Source organism: Erinaceus europaeus, chromosome 3, assembly GCF_950295315.1.
Source record: "Erinaceus europaeus chromosome 3, mEriEur2.1, whole genome shotgun sequence".
Taxonomy (NCBI): Eukaryota; Metazoa; Chordata; class Mammalia; order Eulipotyphla; family Erinaceidae; genus Erinaceus; species Erinaceus europaeus.
The window spans coordinates 19,640,947-19,666,117 of NC_080164.1; the positions used below are offsets into that span (position 1 = coordinate 19,640,947).

General features: G+C 44.9%; 1 protein-coding gene across 6 annotated transcripts in view; it reads left to right on the plus strand.

Moving 5' to 3' along the window:
• The window catches only part of CLIP4 (CAP-Gly domain containing linker protein family member 4), a 112,171-nt gene that overhangs the window by 76,766 nt on the left and 10,234 nt on the right, over positions 1 to 25,171 (plus strand). For all 6 annotated transcript variants that reach the window (XM_060186813.1, XM_060186811.1, XM_060186814.1 and 3 more), the window contains 6 exons: positions 633 to 773; positions 6,282 to 6,371; positions 6,926 to 7,072; positions 10,641 to 10,775; positions 12,795 to 12,918; positions 17,202 to 17,266. In XM_060186813.1, coding sequence (XP_060042796.1) covers positions 633 to 773; positions 6,282 to 6,371; positions 6,926 to 7,072; positions 10,641 to 10,775; positions 12,795 to 12,918; positions 17,202 to 17,266 — 702 coding nt within the window. The remainder of the gene's footprint in view (positions 1 to 632; positions 774 to 6,281; positions 6,372 to 6,925; positions 7,073 to 10,640; positions 10,776 to 12,794; positions 12,919 to 17,201; positions 17,267 to 25,171) is intronic.

Sequence of the window (25,171 nt, forward strand, 5' to 3'; positions counted from 1 at the left end):
ATATTTATTTTTATGAGCAGGAGGGAAAGAGAGGAGAGAGATCAGCGCTCTGTTTGCTCTGGGTTTTTGAGGGTGGCAGTGAAGGAGGAGGATCTGGGACAACTTGGGTCTCCAGCAGATTTTGTCCTTCTTCACAATGACCTTGCTTGCCCTTTGAGGGCAAGTGTGTGGATCTCACTCTAGGACACCTAGCAGGCACTGAGAAAGAACTTGGACACTTGTATATGTGGTTTTGAAAAACTAGATCACTTTACTGGCCTGTTTATTTAAAATAAATTTTTAAAAGTACTTAAAAAAATTTTTTCCCTCCAGGGTTATTGCTGGGGTTTGGTGCAAGCACTACAAAGCCACTGCTCCTGGCGGCCATTTTTTTTTTCATTTTATTAGATAAGACAGAGAGAAATTTAGAGAGGGAGGGGAGATAAGGAGGAAGAGAGAAAGATAGACACCTGTTTCATTGCTTGTGGGGCGACCCCTCTGCAGGTGGGGATCTGGGGCTTGAACTGGGATCCTTGAGTGGGTCCTTGTGCTTTGTAATATGTGTGCTTAACCCGGTGCACCACTGCCTGGCTCCCCTTACGATAAACTTTTAAAGTACTTAACACTAAGCAGAATTCTATTCTCTCCCACAGGTATTTTTGCACCTCTTTCAAAGATAAGTAAAGCAAAAGACCGAAGGAAGAACATAATACACACATCTTCTGCAAAAGCTGCACCTCTCCTCAAGTCCCAGAAAATCGAAGTCGCTCATATAACATCAAAAGTAAACACTGGTAGGTTGAACCTGGAAGTCCAGAATCTTCATCGACTTTTTTTGGTTAAAGGTTATTAGTGGATTTCTTGCCACTTAGGCTGCCTCCCCCTTTTTTTGTTAGCTACCTAGTCAGCTTGGACTTAATCAAACCTGCATCCTCTGCCTTTGCACCTCCGGCCTGGCTCATGCTTTTACTGCCCATCAAAGAGTATTTCAGACTTGTTCCTTTTATTTTCTTCCCTGCTATCTCTGTACCTTTATTTCTACAGTCTAACCTCAAAGCTCGATTTTATATTTGAAGTAAATCTTTATGTACCACTGCTAGTTCTGTGTTTCTCTCCTACTCAATAAGTTTAGTAACTTTTTTTTGTACAAAGATAAACAACATTATTTTTATTGTAAAAACTATTAATAACCTAAGTTGTCAACAACAGGTCAATGTGATGTTGATATACTGGCACGTATTAAAGTTATCTTTTAAAAATATTTAATGACATAAAAATGGTTACGATATTTCAAAACAAATCCCCAAGTAGCATAGTATTACGTATTGTGGTTCTGGGAATTGAACCTGGAACCTCAGAGCATCTGCATGAAAGTCATTTTGCATAACCATTATGCTATCTCCCCAGTATATATGTATTAGCTTCCAAGCTTTCACTTTACGCCTTTTTTTTTTTTTTTTTTTTTTTGCTTCCAGGGTTATGACTGGGGCTCAGTGCCTGCACTTTGAATCCACTGCTCTTGGAGGCCATTTTTTGTCACCCTTGTTGTTATTATTATTGTTGTTATTGCTTTTATTGTTGGATAGGACAGAGAGAAATTGAGGGAGGAGGGGAAGACAGAGAGGGGGAGAGAAAGATAGACACCTGCAGACCTGCTTCACCACTTGTGAAGTGACACCCCTCCTGCAGGTAGGGAGCCAGGGCTTGAACCAGGATCCTGATCCAATCCTTGCACTTTGCACCATGTGTGCTTAACCCACCGTGCTACTTCTAGGCCCCCTGCTTTTTATAGCTTAAGTGAGTATCCTATAGATAGCATGCAGTTAGGCTTTATTTTTTAAATCTATCCTATTAGTCTGTGCCTTGTGATTGATAATCTAGCCCGTTTACATTTAAGGTACCATTTTATCTTTTGTCTATTATTATATATATTTATCACCTTGTCCAATATTTTGTGAACTTTCTTTTTTATTTAAGTAGAAAAACCCCTTTTGACATTTCCAGTAGTTGGAGTTCAGTGTTGGTGAGCTTTAGCTTTTGTTTGTCTGGGGAAGTCTTTATTTCTTCCTCATATCTGAAAGAGAGTTTTCTGGAATAGAGAGTTATTGGCTGGTAATTTCTACCTTTGAATATTCTGAATATGTCAATTCTACTTTCTTTGCCTATAAAGCTTCCACTGAGAGCACTGTTGAGAACCAGATGAAAATACCTTCAGATGAAATATGCTTCCATTCCTTGATACTTTAATATTATTTCCTTGTCTTAAAATTTTGATGCTTCACTAATAAATGTCTGGGTATAAATCTCTCTACATTTATATGGCTAGGCATTTTGTTGGCTTCACGGGCTCACACACTGATTTTCTTTCCCAGATTCAGGAAGTTCTCAGCTGCGATTTCTTTTTAAATAGGTCCTCTGTTCCCTCCTCAATGCACTTTACTTTATGCAAAATATCCATCATCCTTCTGTTGCCTTTTGTAATTGTGTTGGATCGCTCTTATCGTGTTCTCTCATATTTTGAATGTTGTACTTCTCTCTGTCTGTCTGTCTGTCTGTCTCTCCTTAGATCATTTCTAGGTTTCTCTCCTTGAGCCCACGGATTCACTTCTCCATTAGAGCCCTTCTATTCACAAAACTTTATAGTGCTTATGAATCTCACTGAGTTTTCCGCATCCTGAATCTAAACTTCTTACTTATGCTTTCAACTTACTTCTGCTCATGATGTGCTTTTCTGAGTCATCTAAGTTTCTTCATGGCAGCTATTATGAGTTCTGCTAGGTCAAGATCTTCAGTGTCTTATGTTTGGCTTTTGGAGAATTGTCGTTCTCTTCACCATACCATCTCCCTTTGAAGTCGTAGTTCGCCTGCTGGTATGTTACTCTGTCTACATGTCAAGCCTTCCCTTTGTTATTGGTCTCTTTCTATTCATTTAAAATCTGGGTAGGCATCTTAGTAGTTAACTGTCTCTTTATTTTCCTGTGACTGGTATTATGGACTTATTTATTATTTAGTAGTGGCTACTCTCAGGGCCTCAGGCAACCCAGGGATGGTGGGTGAGCAGCTGCTGTGTTAGTGGGGAGTGGAAGAGTGTGGAAAGACCAGTCAGTGTCTTGAATGTGCTGCTGGGGGTTCTTTTGCACAACCCCATAGTTGGGGCTCCACTTTGGAGTCACAGATCTGAGACTTAACTGTCTACTGGCTGAGAGTCCACATAAGGTGCGTGCGTGCGTGCGTGCGTGTGTGTGTGTGTGTGTGTGTATGTGTGTGTGATGAGTTGTAATTAAGAGACTTTCTTTAAAGAAAGTTTTACTTTAATTATTATATTTTTGTCTGCTGAAACCTCACTGCTCTGGGATGACTTTTTCAGAAAGAGACAGAGGCAGAAAGGGAATGACACCATCAATTGAAGTTTCCCCCAGTGAGGTCTCCCCCAGGGTTGAACCTGGACTGTGTGCATGACAAAGCAGACCCCTCCCCGATGAGCTATCTTGCTGGTCCTAATTAAGATGAATTTTCTTGGTTGTCCTCCTTGCTGGTAGTCCTGGTCCCTGTGGGGTACCTCAGTTCTGCCATTTTGCCATGAACCTAACCTGGACCAAGTACCAGGACCTGGGTCTTTTGACTATATTATTATTATTATTTTTAGTGATTTAATGTTGATTTACAAAATTACATGTCAGCAGGGGTATAATTACACATCGTTCCCAGCTACAGAGTTCTGAATCCCCAGTCCTTCCCCTGCAAGCCACAACAGTTGTCCCAAGGTTGCAGACATGGGTTGACTATCCTCTTTACAACTATCTGCCTACATTTGTACACAATTACCCCCTTTTCTTTCCAGGCTTTGTTCCCTCTTCCCCTCCAAGTCACACACTGCCATATTACTACATCCAAATGTCCCTCCCCTTTTCCTCTTCCTTCTCCGCGTCCTTGACTTCAATCATGGCATTTCTGTTCTCGCCTCTTCAAGGTCTTCCAATGGGATGGCAGTCCTGCCTTTTCTGATGGCCCCAGATCTCTGCTCTCACCTTGCCTCTCTCCACTAACCCCTTTGCCTGTAACTCAGATGTTAAAATCACCATTGTACCTTCTAATGCAGCCTGTGCTGTCTTTGAGGTGCTTCAACCTCAGTGTTTTGTTCTTGAGTAGCTGTTAGTTGCACTTGTGAGGGAGAATCAAAGGATGCCCTGTGCCACCATCTTGGATGAAGAGGTTGCTTACCTGTCTGCCTATTTAGATTCTGTTTCTCTGTGAAGACTTGCCCGGTGCTCCCAGGCCACTGCAGCCTCTTGAACTTTGTAACATTTTTGTCATCACCACCCAGCTGTTATTTATTTTGGGTTTCTGTCCTCTGATTTATTTATTTGTGCAGACCTTTTATTCTCTCAGTGAAAAATTTAAGCTTTAAGAAGACTGTGAGGGTATCTTGTACTTTTTGTCATCACTGCAATGCAGACACTCAGCAAATGCTTGATAGTCATCAGTAACTGAAGAAAAAGACTTTGTCCAAGGGTTTGGCTTTCCACTTTCCACTTTCCGTGGGGCTGTCTAACCATGTCTGTGGCACCGTTGCACTTCATGCTTCCTAGAGTTTTAAACAAATGAGCCTTCATACCCATTAGAGGAAAGATCTCACTTTAGCCAAGTTCAAGAACCTGAGCAAGGATCCGGGCTCTCCACCTGCAGGGGAGTCGCTTCACAGGCGGTGAAGCAGGTCTGCAGGTGTCTACCTTTCTCTCCCCCTCTCTGTGTTCCCCTCCTCTCTCCATTTCTCTCTGTCCTATCCAACAATGACAACATCAACAACAGCAATAACAACCACAACAAAGATAAAACGACAAGGGCAACAAAAGGGAAAAAAATAGCCTCCAGGAGCAGTGAATTCATGGTGCAGGCACCGAGCCCCAGCAAAAAAACCCCTCACTTTGGCCTTTATAAGTCACACTTCACCATAAATTTTAGATTAAGTTGTTAAATTTAAAAAATACCTGTTGAAGTTTTAATCAGTATTGCAATTAAACTTTAAATCAATGTGGAAAGAACTGATGTTTTTACATTATTCAGTCTTTTGTTATGAGCTTCGATCTCTCCTTCTCTAATTCAGTCCTGCAAAACTATACCAATCAAATCATATCATATATATAAATATATTCAAACTTTTTTTTTCACCATAATACTGCTTAACTTATGGCTGTGGGGGGGGGGAGGGGATTGAGCCTGGGAATTAAGAGTCTCAGGCATGAGAGTCTCTTTGCATAAACATTATGCTGTCTACCCCTCTATAATTTTCTTTATAGATATTTTGTACCCGTTTTGTGAGGTTCAGTAAGGACACCCTAGCTGGAGAAGCAAGCTCAGGGAGAGCTTGCTCTAATTGTGGGCTGAGGAGCAGAGTAGGGAGCCCCCTACTAGATAGGCAATGGAGAGGCTCCCATCCTTTCTCTTCTTCTGACTGCTTTCTTCACCTTTGTTTCTGCTTCCCCTGTCCCTGCCCCAGTCCCTAGGCAACCCTTGCATGTTTCCATAGAGCAATGAGTAGCTAGGTACGCACATACTAACTCCCTGCAAACACACACACACACACACACACACACACACACACACACACACACACACACCTCTACCAGGAGGACCACTTTTGTCTAAGACCAGAGAGACCAGGGTTCTAAGTTCCTAGGGTTCTGTAGTGGGGTCTTGCCAGCTGTTTATAAGACCTTCCTCAGGGCAGAGGTATTGTTCTGAAGGTCTGTTCTCCCCAGCACTGAAGGCCTTTTGGGTGACTGTCTTCCAAATGATTTATATTGGGAGGGAGAACCAGCCCAGGGGCAGCACACTCCCCTACCAAATGATTTCTGTTTTCGGAATTCCTTGGCAGGCTGTTACATAGGCATAAAAGATTCTATGGAGTTTGGGGAATATTGTTGGGGTTTTCTGATAGGCTGGTCATGAGTCCTTCTCTCTCCCTATCTCCTCATCATCACTCTCTTCCTCCCCCTGCCTCTCTCTTTTTTTTTTCCTCTCCTCCACCCTCTCTCTCTTTCCTTCAGAGTGCTGCTCTGGCTTACTCATGGCGGTGCTGAGGATTGAACTCGGAACCACTATGCTGTCTCCCTGGTGCTTTCTCCTTTAAATAGTGACACCTTGGCCTTTGTCTTCGGTGACTTTTCTATCTAACTTGTTTCCAGATGTGAATAAGATTCAGAACATCAGGGGTGCCTGGGCCTTCCATTTGGATACATATTTTTTATGCTCAGCATAAAAGCAAATTGTCTCTTGCTGCAAGTGTTCTGTTTCTGTCCTAGGGTTAATGACATTGAAAAAAACCAGTGCCTCCGAGTCTACACTTGTGCTGCCGCCTGGCACAGAATTGAAAGCTGTGACTGAGAAAGATGGTAATGTGGCATCACTTCTGTTCTCCAAATTTAATCTCCTGGTGAAGCTTCTATAATAGTATAGTGATATGACCTACATGGGGGTCAAAGTTTTAATTTCTGTAAGGGAAGACCCACTCCAGTAAAATTTACCCTTGAAGTTCCCTCAAGGGGCTCCTGAGAAAGTCCATGCATGGCTCTTTGTGTCTAAACTTTCCGGTGACTCACCCTTCCTGGGTCACGTTGAAAGACAGATTGAAAGGCTTGGCCAAAGTGTTTCAAGTTGCCCTTCACAAATCACCAGGTGAGCAGGGCACACCTTGACACGCAGAAGTCTTCCAGCCGGCCCCACCTTCGCCCGGAACACAGATGGTAGCGTTCTGGCCATCTCACCGAAAGTGAGACGGTAGTGGCTGAGGCTGAGGGATGTGTTTGCCTGAGGCTGATGCTGTGTTTGCATGAGGTCAGGCACTCAGTGCTTCGTGGAGGGTCCGCAGTTGAGGAAGGCAGGCAGAGCGTTAGGGGGTGGGCATTGAGATGGCTTGATTCTTTTCCCCTCCCTGCACCGTCTCTAGCCACCCTGCTCGGATCCTCCAGCAGCTCCTCCTCTACGTCCTCCCTGGAGCACAAACAGAGCCAACCCAAGAAACAGCCAACCACAAGTGGCAAAACCAAGAAGACGATGAGCAAAAGCCCTTCCGTGTCGTCTAGAGCCAGTGCTGGTATCTATGGCTTTTTCAACCAGGCTTTCTTGGTGTTTGTTATCTTGGTTTGTTTGTAAGTAGATTTGCTCTTTTTAAATGTGTAGAAGGACCCCCTTACATCCGTCAATTGAACTTCTCACACTCTTCCCCTTACCTGCCCCCTGCTCTCGTCACTGCCCCAGAAGTCTGCAGGGATCTCTCGCCCTCATGTGGCTGAGATCTCCACCCCTTAGGTCAGCTCTGACCTCCGGCCCACCTACTTGCACCTCCTGCCATGTGCCTCCAGCCACCCCCCTGCCCCTCACACTGCAGGCTCTGAGCCCCCTCCTCACCTTGCATGTTCCAGACCTGGGTGGTCAGTCAGGACAGGCCAGCCCACAGCTGTGCACACTGACTTGGTGGCTACACTGGGCTGCTGGTGCTGAGGGCGGCTAGTGTGAGGCCTCGGCGTTCTACTGCTCCTCCTAGGACCTCACTCCATCCTCACTGAAGCACTGTCCCATCTGAATTTTATTTCCATGTCTTGTGTAGTGTTTTTTCAAATTGTTTTCCACTCACCTCTGGGCCACTGCCATATTCTGAGGCACGCTTTCTCTGTTTGTTTAGAAACATCACATTCCCCAAAGGTGGGTGGTAGGAGCCTGTCCCCATTTGGCTCTTACCCCAGCTGCTTCAGATCCCATTCAGCCCCCCCCCCCCCCGTGGTGTCAGTTATGTGGGAGAATATACAGAACACATCAGCACACTGTGAATTTACCAAAGTCTCTTACCTACCTCTATAGTGAACCTGCCCAGAATGGAAATGGACTCATTTCACCACAAATTGTTTCTAAAGAACCTTATAGTAAAGATGAAATTCTTTCCCCCTAGTGCTTTTGATACATCTGCTGAACCAGTACTTCATGACAGAAAAATGTTCCCACTAGGATTCTTTTTCTCTGTAAAAGACTTTCTTAAGGCTGGGGAGATAGTTCAGCAGCTAGGGTACATGCCTCACCAGATACACAGCCCAGGCTCAGGTTGGGCATCATGTGGGAGGTGCCCTCATGCCGGAGGAAACTCTAGTTTTCTTCTTTTTCTCTCCCCCCTTCTCCTCCTCCACCTCTTCTTCTTGCACCTTCTCCCCCTCCTCTTTCTCTATCTTTCTATGTCTTACTTTGAATGAAAAAGCATCCCAAGAGTGGTGAAATCAGATATGCATGGGGTGAGTCCTGGCTCTGCAGTAAGCAAGTATATAAATAAGTAAACAACAGTGTTATGGGGATGAACACACAAAGACTCAACATTAGCACTGACATAGTAAATCTAGACATTGGATAGCCTGGCAGTGGGGGCAGAAATCCTTTCCCTGGAGTATTTATTCTGCCATAGCTTCCCCCAGCCCCTGTCCCATTCCAGCACTTTCTTTCTGGCACTGCGAGTAGAGGAGTGAAGAGGACCAGCCCTACAGTGGCTGGTGTGTCTCCCTTCTCAGCCACATCTGAAGGTTTCCTGCATTTGAATCAGGTGTCGGACATTTATTTACTTGGCTTTAGAGTTGGCATGTGCCTGTAGGCTTCACTTGCCCCTTTCCTGTACTTGAAGGGGGTGCAGACTTAAATCACAGTAAGGGAGAGGAGGAGAGTCATCCATCAGAGCAGGAAGGCAAAAAAGGGCAGAGGGCAGCGACAGGAGCTTTGAGAGAGGAAGAGTGGCTTGGAGCCCGAGAGATGCTTCTTGAAGCCACTTCCCATGGATTATCCAGCTTCCCATCAGATGGGCGACATTTCCTTGTGGGCTCAAACTGGCGTTGAGGATGTAGAGTGGACAGAAGAGGGGTTAGGAGAAGGATGCAGGCAGCCGGTGAGCAAAGGGGTGGGATTGAGGAGTGAGAGGCAGGAGAGGGCCTGATGCTGGGGCTCTGGTCCACATGCAGGAACATGGCATCTCTGCTCCTGCCCAGGTGGCACAGCATCTAGCTTCTCACTGCGCCTGTGAGCTCTGTGTCCTAATTCTTTCCAGTGTGTCTTCTCTGTGACAGAAGTCTGGGCAGTGCTTTAGAAGCTGAGAAACACGATTTTCTAATCCTTCTCCTCCTCCCCATTATTGTGTCCTCAGGGTTATCAATGGGGCTTTGTGCCCTCGTGATGACTCCATTGCTTTGAGTGGTCCAGCACAAGTTAGTTCATTCATTCCTTCCCTCCCCCCTCTCCTCTCTCTCTCTTTAATTTGTTGCTACCACGGTTATCACTGAGGCTTTGTGCTGGCATTAGGAGTCCACTGCTTTCAGCAGCCATTTCTTCCTTTCTATTTTATCTGATAAGACAGAGAGAAATTGAGAGGGGAGGGGGACATATAGAGGGAGAGAGAAAGATAGAGACCTGCAGACCTGCTTCACCATTAGTGAAGTGTCCCCTGCCTGCAGGTAGAGAACAGAGGTTTGGATCTGGATCCTTAGGCATGTAATGTGTGCGTTCAACCTGGTGTACCATGACCTGAACCCCCTTCATGACTTTCTAGCCAAGTGCTTTACCCCTAGTTTCCACAGGTTCTGTCCCTCATGTGTGGCTATGCTCTCACTTCCTCTCCCTCTGAGCTGACTGGCACTCTCTGTCTCATGCCCCCGTGCAGGGCTCTCTGGGTTGTCCCAGGGGAGTTCGTTCAGATCAGTTTTTGGACTGATGCAGAGGGTCCATCTCCTGTCAGTGACAGAGAGGCAGCCCCCAGACAGCATTTCCCTATGACATTGAGGTCTAATGGTCTAGTGGTAGACATTTCAGGACTGGGGGGCTGTGATTCCTTTTAGGGGCAGTAGGCAGTCAACTTGATTGCACGACTCTGGGTTGCTTTTTCATTCAGATAGAGACAGCAGGAGAGATACCACAGTCCCCCCCCCAGCTTCCCCTAAGTACCTCCCATGTGGTACCAGAATTTAAACCTGGGCCCAGTGTACGGTGAGGCCCTTGCTGCACCCTGTGAGCTGCTTCTGGGTGTGGTTTAAGTTGGGCTGGTGGGGGAGAGTTGGCAGCTGTCACACTCCCACGTTACCATCACATCTGGGTGTGCACTGTTCAGTTCATCCTGAGCCGGGTGGGCGACTGCCTCTCCAGCACCTCACTCATCAGGTCAGGGAGCAGTACTGCACCACCCTGGGTCCCACCCAGCCTGCCACCTACTCTGGCAAATCAAGCTCTGTCTAAATCTGCGGGGGCCACCATGTCTGTCTGGGTACTGTCACAAGCAGAACTGAGTCCTTGCCAGTCACTGCCCAGCCCTTGATGGAAAAAGCCAGCCAGCCTCTGTTTCAGAGGAAGGTGCCCCCAGCACCCTGGAGGGACTCCTTCACCAGACATCTGCTGCTCAAGTTTCCCAGAACCCTCACCTGCACCCCATCAACAGCTGAACTCTCAGGAGAAGCAGCTGGGGTGTGTGGGGGCAGGGGGGTGAACTGGAGGTGGGTTGACAGCCCACTAACTGCACTGGGTCAGCTGCAGACAGATGTTCTGCCTGATGTGCTTTTAAAGATGCTTTTGTTTTCTCTCACCATCCCCCTATTTGTTTTCTCTCTTCTTTTCCTGCCCTGTCCCTCCCCCCCACCACCTCCCAGGTTTGAATTCCTCAGCAGCATCTATCACGAATAGCACCCCCGGGGAGGGAGAGCCCAGCATTGGGGAGAGGGTGCTGGTGGTTGGCCAGAGGCTCGGCACCATCAGGTTCTTCGGGACAACCAACTTTGCACCTGGTGAGTCTGTCCTTTAGTCCAACCCATGTCAACAAAAGTGTTGTGCACACGCATTGCATGCCATGTGAGCACCGCATCTAACACCTGTGTGCAAATAGAATTGAATTGTGGAGAGTCTTTTTTTTTTTTTTTGTCTTTTTCTTTTTCTAATTGCCACCAAGGTTATGGATAGGACAGAGAGAAACTAAGAAGGGAGGGAGAGATAGAGAGGGAGAGAGACAGAGAGACACCTGCAGCCCTGCTTCACTGCTTGTGAAGCTTCACCCTGCAGGTGGGGACTGGGGGCTTGAACCTGGACCCTTGTGCACCACTACCCGGCCACTCTGGACAATTCTTGACCAGCAGTTCTTGGGCACTGTGTCTGTGGCACAAAAAGGCAAAAGGGCAACTAAAATGTATCAGGCTGCCCGCTTTCAGTACATTTTTCTTGCTGATCCTGTTTCCAGCCGCCTGCTGGTAAGATTCCTTGTCACTCTGCAGTGTCCCCTCTCAATGACTGCTGCATGAACCACTCCATGGGGCACAAGTGTCAGGATTAGAGTCTTGCTGAGGTAATCATCAGAATGAGTAGATAATGAGTTAACTGCTGACAGCTTTTGCCAGAGTGGCTCAGAGAGAAAAGCAAACAAAGGGGCTTTGGAAGGAAGATGAAAATGCTTAGCATACCCTGGATCTTAAAAATGTGTTTGCAAATTTACATATTAGTTGCAATCTAGACTTGATGTCCTGGTGCCAAGGGGACAGGTGATCTCTGCATCTTCAGTGGCTGCCATGCCACCTGGAAGCCCTCGGAAAGAAACCCTGTGTGTGTTTCCGGGAGCAATATGAGATCTTGACACATGGTGGCATTGTAGCATTTAGGGCAACACTAAGTAGACACACTGATTCTTAGAAAGTCTGTGACATTCTGTCAGCACAGTGAAAGATCTAAGGTTCCCCCTGGATCAGCAAGACAAGAAGCTGGGTTCTAGAAGACACTGGCCCAAGTCAGGTTCCTGGATCAAAGATTTCATGTCCTGTTGTCCCCCCCCCCCACACACACACACCAGGTGTTTCTATCTCCCTTTTTGCTCTCAATTTCTCTGTCTCTATTCAAAATAAATAAATAGTTATTAAAAATAAAAAGAGGAGGAGAAAAAATGGCTGCCAGGAGCAATGGATTCATTATGCAGTCATAGAGCCTCAGAGATAATCCTGGTGGTAACTGAAAAAAAAAAAAAAGAGGGCAGATGACCTCACCAATATGCCCTGGAACTTTATCTCCCTAGAGCCCCATTCCACTCAGGAAAGATAGAAACAGGCTGGGGGTTGGGCCAGCTTGCCAATGCCCATGTCCAACAGAGAAGCAATTATAGAAGCCAGACCTTCCACCTCATAAAGAATTTTGGTCCATACCCCTAGAGAGATAAAGGATAGGAAAGTTTCTGATGGAGGGGATGGGGCATGGAACTCTGGTGGTGGGAACTGTATGGAATTACAGTTATTTTACAATTGTGTCGACTATTATTGAATCACTAATAAATAAAAAGAGAGATAAATTGGCATCCACACCAGCCTGGCCAGCCCCCTTCAGAAGCCGGCTGAGCTGTTCTTTGAGCTTCACTAGGACCTAGCTGTGTGTGCAGCTCTGCTCCTGCACAGAGAGGACTCTTGGCAGTGGCAGTCTACTAACTCTTAAATTATTTTTCTCTTATGTTCAAAAAGATGACACTGGAGCCCCCTTCCTTCCAGACCCCACAGCTTATATACTGCCACTGCCAAGAGTACAGAGTTTAGGTTTGGTGGTCCAGGAGGTGGTGCAGTGGATAAGGCGTTGGACTCTCGAGCTTGTGGTCCTGAGTTCACACCCCAGCAGCACATGTACCAGAGTGATGTCTGGTTCTCTATCTACATATCTATCTTTCTTTCTCATTAGTAAATAAATAAAATCTTAACAAAAAAAGAGTTTGGGTCTGTATGGTAGCATAACCATTTTGGAGAAACTGCTCATGCTTTTAAAACTGCACTTTCTCATTCTAGGATTTTGGTACGGCATAGAGCTTGAGAAACCCCATGGCAAGAATGATGGCTCAGTTGGAGGTGTACAGTATTTCAGTTGTTCCCCAAGACACGGAATTTTTGCTCCCCCATCCAGGGTCCAAAGGTGAGTCGATGGGGTTCGTGTCCATGCTTGGGAACATCTGAGTGATTTGCCTGGGTCTATAAGATGAGTCAGTTCCTCATTTTGTCATAAAAAACACATGCACTGACTCCAGCTCATCTTCTCCCAAGGGGTTAACCAGCCACCTTCTGTGGAGAGAGGGCTCGCAGAAAGCTAAATTTGCTTTGCTGAGGATTTGCAATTTTAAAAACCTCCTTTATTCCTCATTTGCAAACCCTACGAGTCTGTGGAGGCTATTAGAAGTGGCGTTTGCTGCTCAGAACACTGAGAGCGGCAAGCTTAATCTGTCATGCAAACAAAAGTGAAAATGCTCTCTGATTGCTTCAGTCACATCCTAACTACATTAAATTTCCTGCCAGCAGGCACCCATTCATCCTCCTCTAAACCTAATGGAACCAAAATGGCTCTTTCCTCTGATTTCTTTAGTTTTCAAAAATAGATAGGCAGTAGATTTTCTTTGGGGAATGGGGGGGTGAGGGGAGCAAAGCGTCAAGGGCTTATATAATGCCCCCTGTGTGTTTCCTCCCGATGGTATACACTTAGGTGTCTGTTCACCGGGGTGTTGAGAACAAGCTGTGCGCCAGTCTGGGGTGGGAAGGGGTGGGGGTGGGGTTGAGTAGTAGAAAGTGGGGCTTTGCTTGTGTTATGTTCTGGGGACAGAATCCATTCAACTGATGCTCTGAACTCTCTCTCTCTTTCTGTCTCTCTCTGTAAATAAATGCATAAACAATTAAATACTAAAAGATAACTTGAGCATAAAAAATCTTTTTTTTCTTGCCTCCAGGGTTATTGCTGGGGCTCAGTGCCGGCACTATAAATCCACTGCTCTCCCTCCCCTTTTTTTTTTCTATTTTATTTGAAAGGACAGAGAGAAATTGAGAAGGGAGGAGGAGATAGAGAGGGTGAGAGAAATATAGGGACCTGCAGACCTGCTTCACCACTTGTGAAGCTTCCCCGCTGCAGGTGGGAGGTGGGGGCTCGAACCCTGGTCCTTGTGTGGGTCTTTTTGCATGGTACTATGTGTGCCTCACTGGGTGTGCCACTGCCTGGCTCCCAAAACAAAACCTCTTGAAATTCCATTTACAATAATAACAATAACAAAAAAATTCCACATACCTTATATAAAATGATAGCTGTGCTGAAAGAAGTTGGTCTGGCAACTTTTCAGTGGCTGCGATATACATCTTTATTTCATGTGTTTTGGAGAGAGACAGAAATCGAGAGGGAAGGATAAGATAGACACTCTATAGGGTTGCTTCATTGCTTGTGAAGCAGCCCCCCCAAGGTGGGGACTGGGGATTTGAACCTGGGCCCTTGCACACTGTAATACGTACACTCAACGACTACCTGCCCACTGGGCTGTGGATCTTTACATAAAAATCATACATATGGTGTGATCACATTCATGAGAACAAATCTATAGTCCCAGCCTAGGAGTATTTTTGTTCTTTCCCCTTCAATTTATCACAACCTTGGGGGCCTTATCTAGTTTCCTTCCATCTAGACTCTGGCTAAGTTCTGTCAGACTAAGTTTCTTCTCTATATATATATGTTAGTTTCTCCCGTCTTTTTTTTTGCCTCCAGGATTATCTCTGGGGCTTGGTGCCCACACTACGAATCCACTGGCCCTGGTGGCCACTCCCTCCATTTTTATTGGATAGAATAGAGAGAAATTGAGAGTAGAGGGGGCGAGAAAGATAGACACCTGCGTACATGCTTAACTGCTTGAGGAGCCAGAGGCTTGAACCAGGATCCTAGTACAGGCCCTTGAGCTTAGTACTGTGTGCACTTAACCCAGTGTGCCACTGCCCACCCCCCACTTTATTTTTCATATTGAACAATGACATAGGATTTCTGTATCAATTTCCTTCTGTGATTTACTCACTATGATATGATTTGTGACAGTAAGCTTTGAACATATATAGTTTATAAAGTATCTTCAAATTACCTGCCGTTTCATTTGATGTCAGTAAAGAATTGATCAGGTAAGCTGGCAGATAACTCTCAAACATTTATTGAGCGTTAAGTACATGACAGACTCTGTGCAGGATGCTTTCCATGCAGAATTCAGTCATCCCCATGCAGGTCCAGCAGGATAGAGACGGTATGGCCACCCTTGTTTTGTTGGTGAAGAAAAGTTTTTAAGGACAAAGTTTTCTTCTTCTAGCATTTGCCCTTCTTCCGTAGCCAGTCAACAGCGTCAGGTTGAGCCTTATGTAAAGTTTTGAGACCTCCTTTGAATCTGGAGAGGTGGCAGTCGTTGACTATGTGGGTCATAGTCTGTCTGTAGCCGCAGGGTACAGAAGGACAAAGTAAGAGCCCAAGTCAGTCAGCTAGTGCAGCCCAGGCTGGCGCCCTGGCTGGCTCCTGGCTTCTGTAGCTCTGGACAGGCTTCCGCCCCTTCTAAGTCTGCTCTTCTCATGGTGGGTGGGGGTGGGGGGCTTTCTTCCTGCTCAGGATCACACAGACCATGTATTTGGGCACAATGTGAACTCTGATCACAGCTGCTTCCTAAGTCTTATTGTACACTAGCAGCTTTGCTTTTCCCAGCTTCTTTTTTTAATTAAAAAAAAATTTTTTTAATTGCCTGAAGCCACTCTCTCCCTCATGGTTCTGTCTTTTCCTTGCCTTGGTTGTCGAGAGGACGTTTCCGATTTTGTTTTTCCTGGTATTCTATTTCATCTTCTTTAAGGTGATTCATTTAAAAGCAGCCCCCCCCAAAAAAAGCAGGGCTCACCCCCACCCCCCTGAGCCTCACTGGATCCAGCTGTCTTCCTGTCATCTTCTGATTGTCTCATTCATCAGCATCAAATACTATTAAGTGTCTTTTAGCACTTTGTGCTGTGCTAGGCATTCCACCAGCAAATAAAACAGACATGGTCCCTGATTCTGAGGAGTTTCTAATTTAGACCCACTTTGAGGCTCTTAAAACATGCCACTGATCTCCAGAGGGAAGAATTTTTAACTCGGAACTGCTTGGGGACAGTGTTAATAATGCAGCCACCTGTCTGTCCTGACCTGGTTCTGTTCCCTCCACCCCAGACTAGAGCTGCCTCCCCTTCATTTGAATAAATATGCCTCTTGTCCCAAAATCTTTTCACATGTTCTTTCCTCTGCTGGGATGGCTTTTCAGACCTACCTGCTATCCCTTAACTTTTTACTTAATTAATTACTTAATCTTTCTCACCTATTGGCATGTAAACCAACCAGTATATATATTTAATTTTTTTAAATTGCCACCAGGGTTATTGCTGGGGCTCAGTGCAGCACTAAGAAGCCACTGTTCTTTTTTTTTCTGACTTTTTTTTTAAATTAGAAAGGACAGAGAGAAATTGAGAGAGGGCAGCGAGATAGAGGGAGAGAAAGATAGACACCTGAAGACCTGTTTCACAGCTCCTGAAGCAGATCTCCTGCAGGTGAGGGGGTCGGGGCTCAAACCTGGGTCTTCATTCTCTGTGTTAATTGTCCCTCTCTCACTAACTGCGGCCTGGTGGGCAGCATGCAGAAATCACACATGTGCATTGCAGTGTGGAACTGCTAATGCCACAAGGACCCAGGGGTCCTGGATCTCAGCAGAAGGTGCTGGAGGAAGGGATGGATACACAAGAGAGAGGCCCTGCTGGCTTAGGTCAGTAACCAGTAGATTGAAGACTAGATTGCAAAGACTAGCCTTTTTAATAAGGGCTAATCTGCATCTCAACATCTAAGAGCTGACCTGTCTGGAATGTGATCTTTCTGGTTGTGCTTAGAGTGAAATGTAAAATAAAAGATGTGAGATTGCTTTCATTGTACAATTCTATCAGAAAACACACACACACACACACACACACACACACACACACACACACACACACACACACAGCTGTTATCTCTGTTTTCAGCTTAGGAATTAGTGATGGTTGTGATTACCATATGATTACCAACATTTGTTGAATTTAATATGAAATCACTTTATTTTCATATGTGTTAGTTCTATCTTAGAAGATAAGGTTCTAAAGAAAAAAGTCAGGTTCTTTTAAGTAAATTTACTTTAGTATTTTTTTCTTTTTTTATCTTTAAAAAACAAGTACCTCTTCTGTTTGATTTGTGGCCTGTCTCCAGTGTTAGAGTAAAGTTTATCTTTGGCTCATAATAAATATATGCTCAATAAATGTTTGATGAATGAGTGAAGTAACTTATTGATGGAAAAGTCTCTGCTAACAGTCAGTCTCAACTCTCAAGACCAACCAGTTCTAATGAGGTTTCTGTACTTGTTTTATTCTCAGAGTGTCAGACTCCATGGACACGCTTTCAGAAATTTCTTCCAGTAAACAGAACCATTCTTATCCTGGTAAGACGGCACCGTTTTATTCCTAATAACCATGCCTTCGTTTCTATGTACTGAGATTGGTCATTGCAAATTATTTCTGGGTGTAAAAGAGTGTATCCAGTATTTTTGCCCAACTACACTGTCATAGGGCAAATGTCTACAACCCCCTCCTTAGACAAGGGTCATTAGACCTGTGTCATTGCCCAGAGAGCCCAGTGTCCTAGGCCCATGCTCAGGCTGGGAGCCTGCATTCTGTGCTCAGTGTTCCCCTAGTTCCTTAATCACATGTAGACAGTTTAATGGAGACGGGGCAGTGGTGCCTCTGGTTTAGTGCAAACATTACAGTGCACAAGGACCCAGGTTCAAGCCCCTGGTCCCCACTTGTAGAGGGGGGAAGCTTCATGAGTGGTGAAGCAGGGATGCATGTCTTTCTTTCCCTCCCTCCATCACGAATCTCTCCCCTCCCTCTCAACTACTTTCCATCTCTATCCACAATACATAAATACAAGAGTTATCTGAAAAAGAAAAGGCAGTTCACTAAATAGCATACACAGCAGGGTTGACTTTCTTTGCTGTCTGCTTTTTTGGAGTCCCATTGAAGTCTCTCACCCCTTCTACAAGTCATGGATGTCTGGGCCGTACATAGCCCATGCCTCAGTCTTGCAAACCATGTTGTTGGCCCATTTGCAGAAGTTTCTCCGGGGTTTCCAGGCACACACGCCCCTACCTGCAGCCCTTCCCCTCCTCAGCCCAGCCTTTCTCACCACACTGAGTGAGCCGCTCTCCTGCTCCTCAGCTCCACAGCCCAGGTCTTGTTTGACTCAGGATTTGAGTTTGACCCAGATTCTAGCGGCCGCAGCTTGTGGCTTGAATTTTCACTTCCCTGATTCCGAGTAACCCCGAGCTCATTTCCATGCTTGGATGTTTATATATTTCCTTTTGATGCTATTGCTTATCCACACTTCTTGCCTAGTTTTCTTTTGGATGGTTTGCCTTTAATCTTATAAATCTATCAGTTTCTTTATATATTTGAGTCCCTGATATTTTGCCGGTTTTCTATCTCATAGATGTCTTGCTCTTTTCTTGTTCTCTCTCTCTCTGTGTGTGTGTATCTTCTGATATATCTATCTTAATTTTTAAGTAGTCCAAGCAGCAAGCCATGGTGTTTTCATGTTTTGTCCTGAGACATCTTTTTCTAACACATATATCACAAAGCACATTTCCCATGTTGCTTTCTAACAGATCTGCCTTCTTGTACTTCACATTATCAGTTCTTGAAACTTATTCCAGGTATGGTAAGGCTATAATTCCTTTTTCTCCCATGGGAATAACCATCTGTGAACGAATGATTCATACAACACCAGTATTAACTATTGGAAACAAACTTTATTTGAGACAAACTTTGAATATTTGAAACAAACTTTTATAAGTATTTGAAACAAACTTTCAGCCTGTGGGTTCTCACCAGTCTAGCAGGTGTGTAGCAGGAGCTTCTTGTTGTGATTTGAAGTTGCCTTGTAATGGATGACATATTAACTGACTAGGGCCAGTCACCATATCAAACAACCTTCTCTGGGCCTCTCTCCTGGCTTGTACATGGCTGTCTTCCTCTCATAATACCTCCTGACCTTTCCTTGTGTGTTTGTTCTAAGCTCATCTCCCAAGGGCACCAGATGGATCTCGCTGAGGACTATCATAAGACTTTATCTGAATTTTAAAAAGTTGTTTTCTTTATTCACTTATTTATTTATGAGGGTGGTGGGGGGAGAGAGAACTAGCGTGTCACTCTGGTGCACATGACACCAGGGATTGAACTCAGGACCTCATGCTTGAGAGTCCAACACCTTATCCACTGTGCCACCTCCAAAGTAACTTCATCTTAGCTTAATTGTAGCTTGAAAGCCCTCTCTTCCCAATCTGAGGCATGGAGGTAGGGTGGAGGGGGAGTGGTTAGGAACTTGAACAAATGGATTTTGGAGAACCCAACTGAGCACCCGAAATGAGGTACCACCTGCCCCCCGCCCCCCAGCCCCATGAGTTGTTCATCCAGAGCCTCTGTGGATTGCCCATTTCCCAGGCCTCGAGCCTCTGTGGGTTGTCTGTTTCCCAGGCCTTGAGTGAGTTTCTTTTCTTATTGGACAGTGTTTGGAATATCCTCAGCGATATCTCTCTGCTTCCTGATTCTTCAGCTGTGAGTATTCTGCTTCTTAATTCAACCACTGAGTTTTCTTTCTTTCTTTCTTTCTTTCTTTCTTTCTTTCTTTCTTTCTTTCTTTCTTCCTTACTTTCTTTTTCCTGTTAGTGATTTAACACTGATTTATAAAATTACAAGATAACAGGGGTCTAATTCCACATGGTTCCTACCACCAGAGGTCTTGTATTCCCCCCCCCCCCCCCACTGGAAACTGCAGAAGTTCTCCCAAGGTCACAAGTATGGTTGACTTTAAATCCACCACTATCTGTATAGTTTTTTGCCAAATTTTTCTAAGGTCTTGCCTTTACTTCCTTTCTAAGTCACACCTACGTCTCATATAACTTCCCACTGCCCTTCTGTCTGTCTCTGTCTCTGTCTCTCCTCTTTTAGATAAGAGAAACAATGTCTGGCTTCCTCTGGTATCTTTCAGTTCTGCTTCCTTTTCAGTGGTAGTATAAAAAAAAGATCCCTGCCACCAAGTTTTCAGTTATAAAACTTTCATTTCTTGTGGCCCAGAAGGTAGAGCAATGGACCTATAAGCTGGAGGTTCCAGGTTCAGTCTCCATGTGTGCCAGGGTGATTTGAGATTCTTTCTCTCCAGTAAATAAATACACAAATCTCTAAAAAAATGCAATTTCTTTTTTAATTTTTATTTATTATTTTTTTTTATTGCCATCAGAGTTATCACTGGTGCTCAGTGCCTGAAGGATGAATCAGCCACTCCTGGTGACCTTTTTTTCTTTTCTTTTCTTCTCCTCTTTCTTTTATTGGGTTGTCGGAAAACTCATGATACATATTTGTATAGAAAAAATACAGTTGCCTGAACATGCCCAATCTCACCTGATCTCGGAAGAAAAAATACATCTGGGGCCAGGTGGTGGTGCACCTGGTTGAATGCACATATTACAGCGCTGCACAAGGACCCGGGTTTGAGCCCCCAGTCCCCACCTGCAGGGGGAAAGCTTTGCAAGTGGTGAAGCAGTGCTGCAGGCATCTCTCTGTCTCTCTCCCTCTCTACCACCCCCTTCCCTCTCTATTTCTGGCTGTCTCTATCCAATAAATAAAGATAATAATAAAAAAAATTAAAAGAAAAAATACATCTTGACTCTTCCACAGCCCAACACTTTTCATAGGACAGAGAGAAATTGAGGGAAGGGGAAATAGTGAGGAAGAGAAAAAGAGAGACACCTGCAGCACTGCTTCCCTCCCCTCCCCTTTCTGCTCCTCTCCTCTCTCTCTCCTCTTTCTTCTTTTTCTTTTCCTTTCTATTCCCCCCCCCCCTTTTTTTTTTTACCAGAGCCCTCCTCAGCTCTGCCTTATGGTGGTGCTGGGAACCTGGCACCTTTGGTGCCTCAAGCATGGCAATCTTTTTGCATAACCAGTATGCTATCTCCCCTGTTGATATGCATGAGACCCCTTCTGTTTCATTTGGTTTAAATCCCCCCTGCTTAACACTATTCTATTTACATAACCACTTCATTCTATTTACATAACCACTGTTAACAAGTTCCACCCTCCCTCCAGGGCATTGGTGGTTCAGTGATAGGATTCTCGCCTAATCTGCCCCCTCTTTGTCACACTCTGATTTTCACCAGTCACTTTTCTCTCCACCCTCTCTATGTCACATCCTGTTTCCACCTTACTTGGCAAGTATATATAAAGACAGCATTGTGAGTTTTACAGTACTGTACCTTGAGTTTAGCTTAGCTTGGCTTAGATTGTGCTGCGTCCTGCATGAATAAAGAGATACTGCCTACAGCTCAACCATGAGTCCCTGGTCGTCTGTTACCCGCCCGTGAAGCCAGCCCGGCGAAAACAACCTAACCCGTCGAAAACAACACTCCCCCACCCCATTACTTCTTTCTTTATTTGAGTCTGGTTATGACTTTCACTTATTCATTCATCCTACTTCCAAGTTTTTCTTTTACACCTTTAAGTATTCTAAGTATTGTCATCTTTGATTGCATGCTAAATAATTCAGTAGACGAAGACTGTGAATCTGTGGTTGCCATCTGTGTCTGCTGAGCATGACTGTAGAACCTTCTTTTCTCTGGAGTTCTGTGATGCTGCAGCAGGAGATGCTTCTCTGACTCAGAACCCTGTGTGTGTGTGGGGGGGTGCGGGGAGGGGGGGTCTTTGAGGCTTGGGCAGCAGCTTCCAGAGATTATACTCACTTCTGCCAGTTGCCAGCAGACACTGCCAAACTGCGGCAACTGTGATTATATTCTCTGCAGTTTTGTACATGATTCAGATCATACAAACTTAGCTCCTGATCCTGAATTTTGAGAAAAGAAAATAGCATCAGACTGACTGGACCCGCTAGGTCTGAATGGTGTTTGACTTGCCCTCTCTGGTTACTGCACAGAGGGCAGGCAGGTTGGGATTCTCAAGTCGACCAGCAGCCTTTTGTTTGGGTCTCATCTTGCAGGCCTCTGGCTTCACTGCTTTTCCACTTCCCAAGCTGCCAGGTGGACTGAGGCCTAGAATTCTTGAGAGTCCAATGGTCACCCTATGGGGTAACACTGAAAGTTGTTTGTTGATGGCTTCAGTGCTTGGTTAACTCACAGTTTGTTTTCCTTTTTTATTTATTTACTATTGTATAGAGACAAATTGAGAGGGGAGGGGAAGATAGAGAAGGAGAGAGACAGAGAGACACCTGTAACCCTGCTTCACCACTTGTGAAACATCCCCCCTGGGAGTGGGGACCCAGGCTTGAACCTGGGTCCTTGAAAACTGTAATGTGAGCGCTTAACCAGGTGCTCCACCACCTGGCCCCACTCACATGGTTTCTTTGCTTGGTTTTTGGTCATTTTGAAGCTATGGATTTTGTGTCAATTCAATAATATAATATAATTTCTTTATTTTTTAAAAATATTTATTTCCTTTTTGTTGCCCTTATTGTTTTTATTGTTGCTGTAGTTATTATTATTGTTGTTATTGATGTTGTCATTGTTGGATAGGACAGAGAGAAATGGAGAGAGGAGGGGAAGACAGAGGGGGGAAGAGAAAGACAGACACCTGCAGACCTGCTTCACCGCCTGTGAAGTGACTCCGCTGCAAGTGGGGAGCTGGGGGGCTCGAACCAGGATCCTCACGCTGGTCCTTGCACTTTGCACCATGTGTGCTTAACCCACTGCACTACCGCCGACCCAACTCCCCTATTTATTTTTTTAATTATTTTTTTAATTACAGTTGTTTTGAATTATTGTTACATTAATCAAGAAACATTCAGGACATCTCATCTGCCATAACTGCTACTACTGGGAATTCTCTTCTTTTAAAAAATATATCTTAATTTTTTTTTTTTTTACCTTCTGTGAAGACTTATTTTGGCTTTATTTTTACTATACATACATATATATATGAAGAAAGAGAGAAGTAGAGAGGGAAGGGGGAGACAAAAAGGGAGAGAGATGCCTGCATTACTGCTCCACTGTTTATGAAGATTCCCCCCGCCCCCTCGGGGGATTGAGGGCTTGAACCTGGGTCCTTTCATGCTGTAATGTGAGCACTCAATCAGATGCAACACTGCCCGGCCCCTTAAGGCTTTGTTTGGGTAACTGTCCTTTGGAAGTGCCAAAGTCTGAGTCATATTACTCCATGTTGTATGAAAGGGCTATCTTCAGAGATAATGTTTCTAGAACTATTCTTGACCTTTTCCCATGATTTATCAAGATAATAGTATGCGGTGGTAAAAAAAATGGCATTCTCAACGTACGATTCAGTTCCATTTGATTTTCAAATAATCTAACAAGCCTCCAAAAGTAGGGCCATGATCTCAGTGTTCCCACATGTGCACAGTTTGCTGAGAAAGATCAGGTACACATTTGTCAGGAAACCCACACTTCTAGTACGTGCTGTGTAGACGTACTTTCTAGTCCCAAAGGAGCATTTAACACAGATGGACACTGGTGACAGTGCAGGCTTGGCACTAGGCCACCTTCAACCAACCATCACAATGAAGAGATTCATACATTTTTTTTTGCTTCTCACCACAAGTGAAAGTTCTGTTCATGCCATGCTGTGTTTTGTGAAGTGTGCAGTAGTAGCATTATGGCTGAGATAACAATATGCAAACCTTAATTAAAAAGACTTCACTGCTGAAGAAAAAATTATTAACCATCACCTGGGCCTTTAGCAGCTGTAACCCCTTTTGCTGGTGCTGGGTCCTGCCACATGTTGTTGACTGATGAGGTTGGGGTGACTATGGTGATTTTTTTAAAAAAATTAATTAATTAATTTTATCTATCAGAGCACTGCTCGGCTCTGGCTTATGTTGGTGCTGGGGATTGAACCTGGGATTTCGAAGCCTTAGGCAGTCTCTTTGCGTAACCATCATGCTATCAACCTTCTGACCTGGCAGTTTCTTCAAATGAGACAACAGTGCAGTTTTCTGCATTGACTGGCTCTTCATTTCACAGAAGATTTCTCTGTAGCACGTGAGGCTCTTGGACAACATTTTACCAACAATAGAATGTCTTTCAAACTGGAATCAATACTCTCAGTCCTGGCTGCTGCTGCTTTATCAGCCCAGTCTGTGCCACAGCCTAAACCCTTGCTGTCATGTCAGCAGTGCTCACAGACAGCATCTTGGCCAGGAGTATGTCCCCTCTCAGACTTGCCTTGCTCATCCGTAGAGGCGCCTCCTTACCTGGTCCAGTTTAACTGCGTGGACAGCCACCCAGTCACCTCTTCAGCCTCCCCTGCTCACTCTAGACCATGCGTTATTTCCACCACGTCTGCTGCACTACTTTCTCCACTGACACCTCACACCCCTCACACTCACCGATGAGGACTGGAATCAACTTCCAAACCCCCATTAAAGTTGCTATTCTGATCCCCTCCCACGAGCTGCAGACACTCTCAGCAGTTTCTAGAAGGGTAGATTCTTTGCATATGGTTTCCAATGGGTTTTGCCAAGATCCATTGGAAGAATCACTTTCTGTGGACTCTTATTTCTTTTTTTCTTTCCCACCTTGTTATACATACACCCTCTTTCTGTTGTACTAAAAGAGAGCAATATAAATAGTGTAACAGTATCTTCCCCTCAGAGAAATAGTACAACTTGCTACCAAAGAAGAGTAGCAGAGGGGCTGGGGAGACAGGACAGTGGCTCTGCAGAAGACTTTCATGCCTGAGGCTCCATGGTCCTATGTTCAACCCCCAGTGCCACCATCAGCTAGAGCTGAGCAGAGCTCTCATCTCTCTCTCTCTATCTTTCGCTGTGTCTCTCTTATTAAAATAAGATAAATGAATTTTTTAAAGGACAGCTGCACAGGTACACCTGGTTGAGCACACATGTTATAGGGCCCAAGGACCCTGTGCAAGCACCTGGTCCCCACCTGTGATGGGGAAGCTTCATGGGTGGAGAGGCAGTGCTGCAGGTGCCTCTCTATCTCTCACTTTCTCTGTCTCCTCCTCTATCAATTTATCTCTTGTCTCAGTCCAATTAAACAAGTAAACAGATAAAAACAAATAAGTTGCAGAGCAGTATCTTTGAAATGGAGTGCACATCCTAAATAATAAAACGAGCAGGGGAGATAGCATAGTGGTTATGCAAAGAGATTCTCATGCCCGAGGCTCCAAATTCCCAGGTTCAATCCCCCACACCACCATACACCAGAGTAGAGTAGTGCTCTGGAGAGAAAAAAAAAACTTGAAAAGTTGAAATGACCCCTTGATTCATGCACTCAGGGTGGGTGTTTTTCGGGCTAGCTTCGCGGGCGAGACAG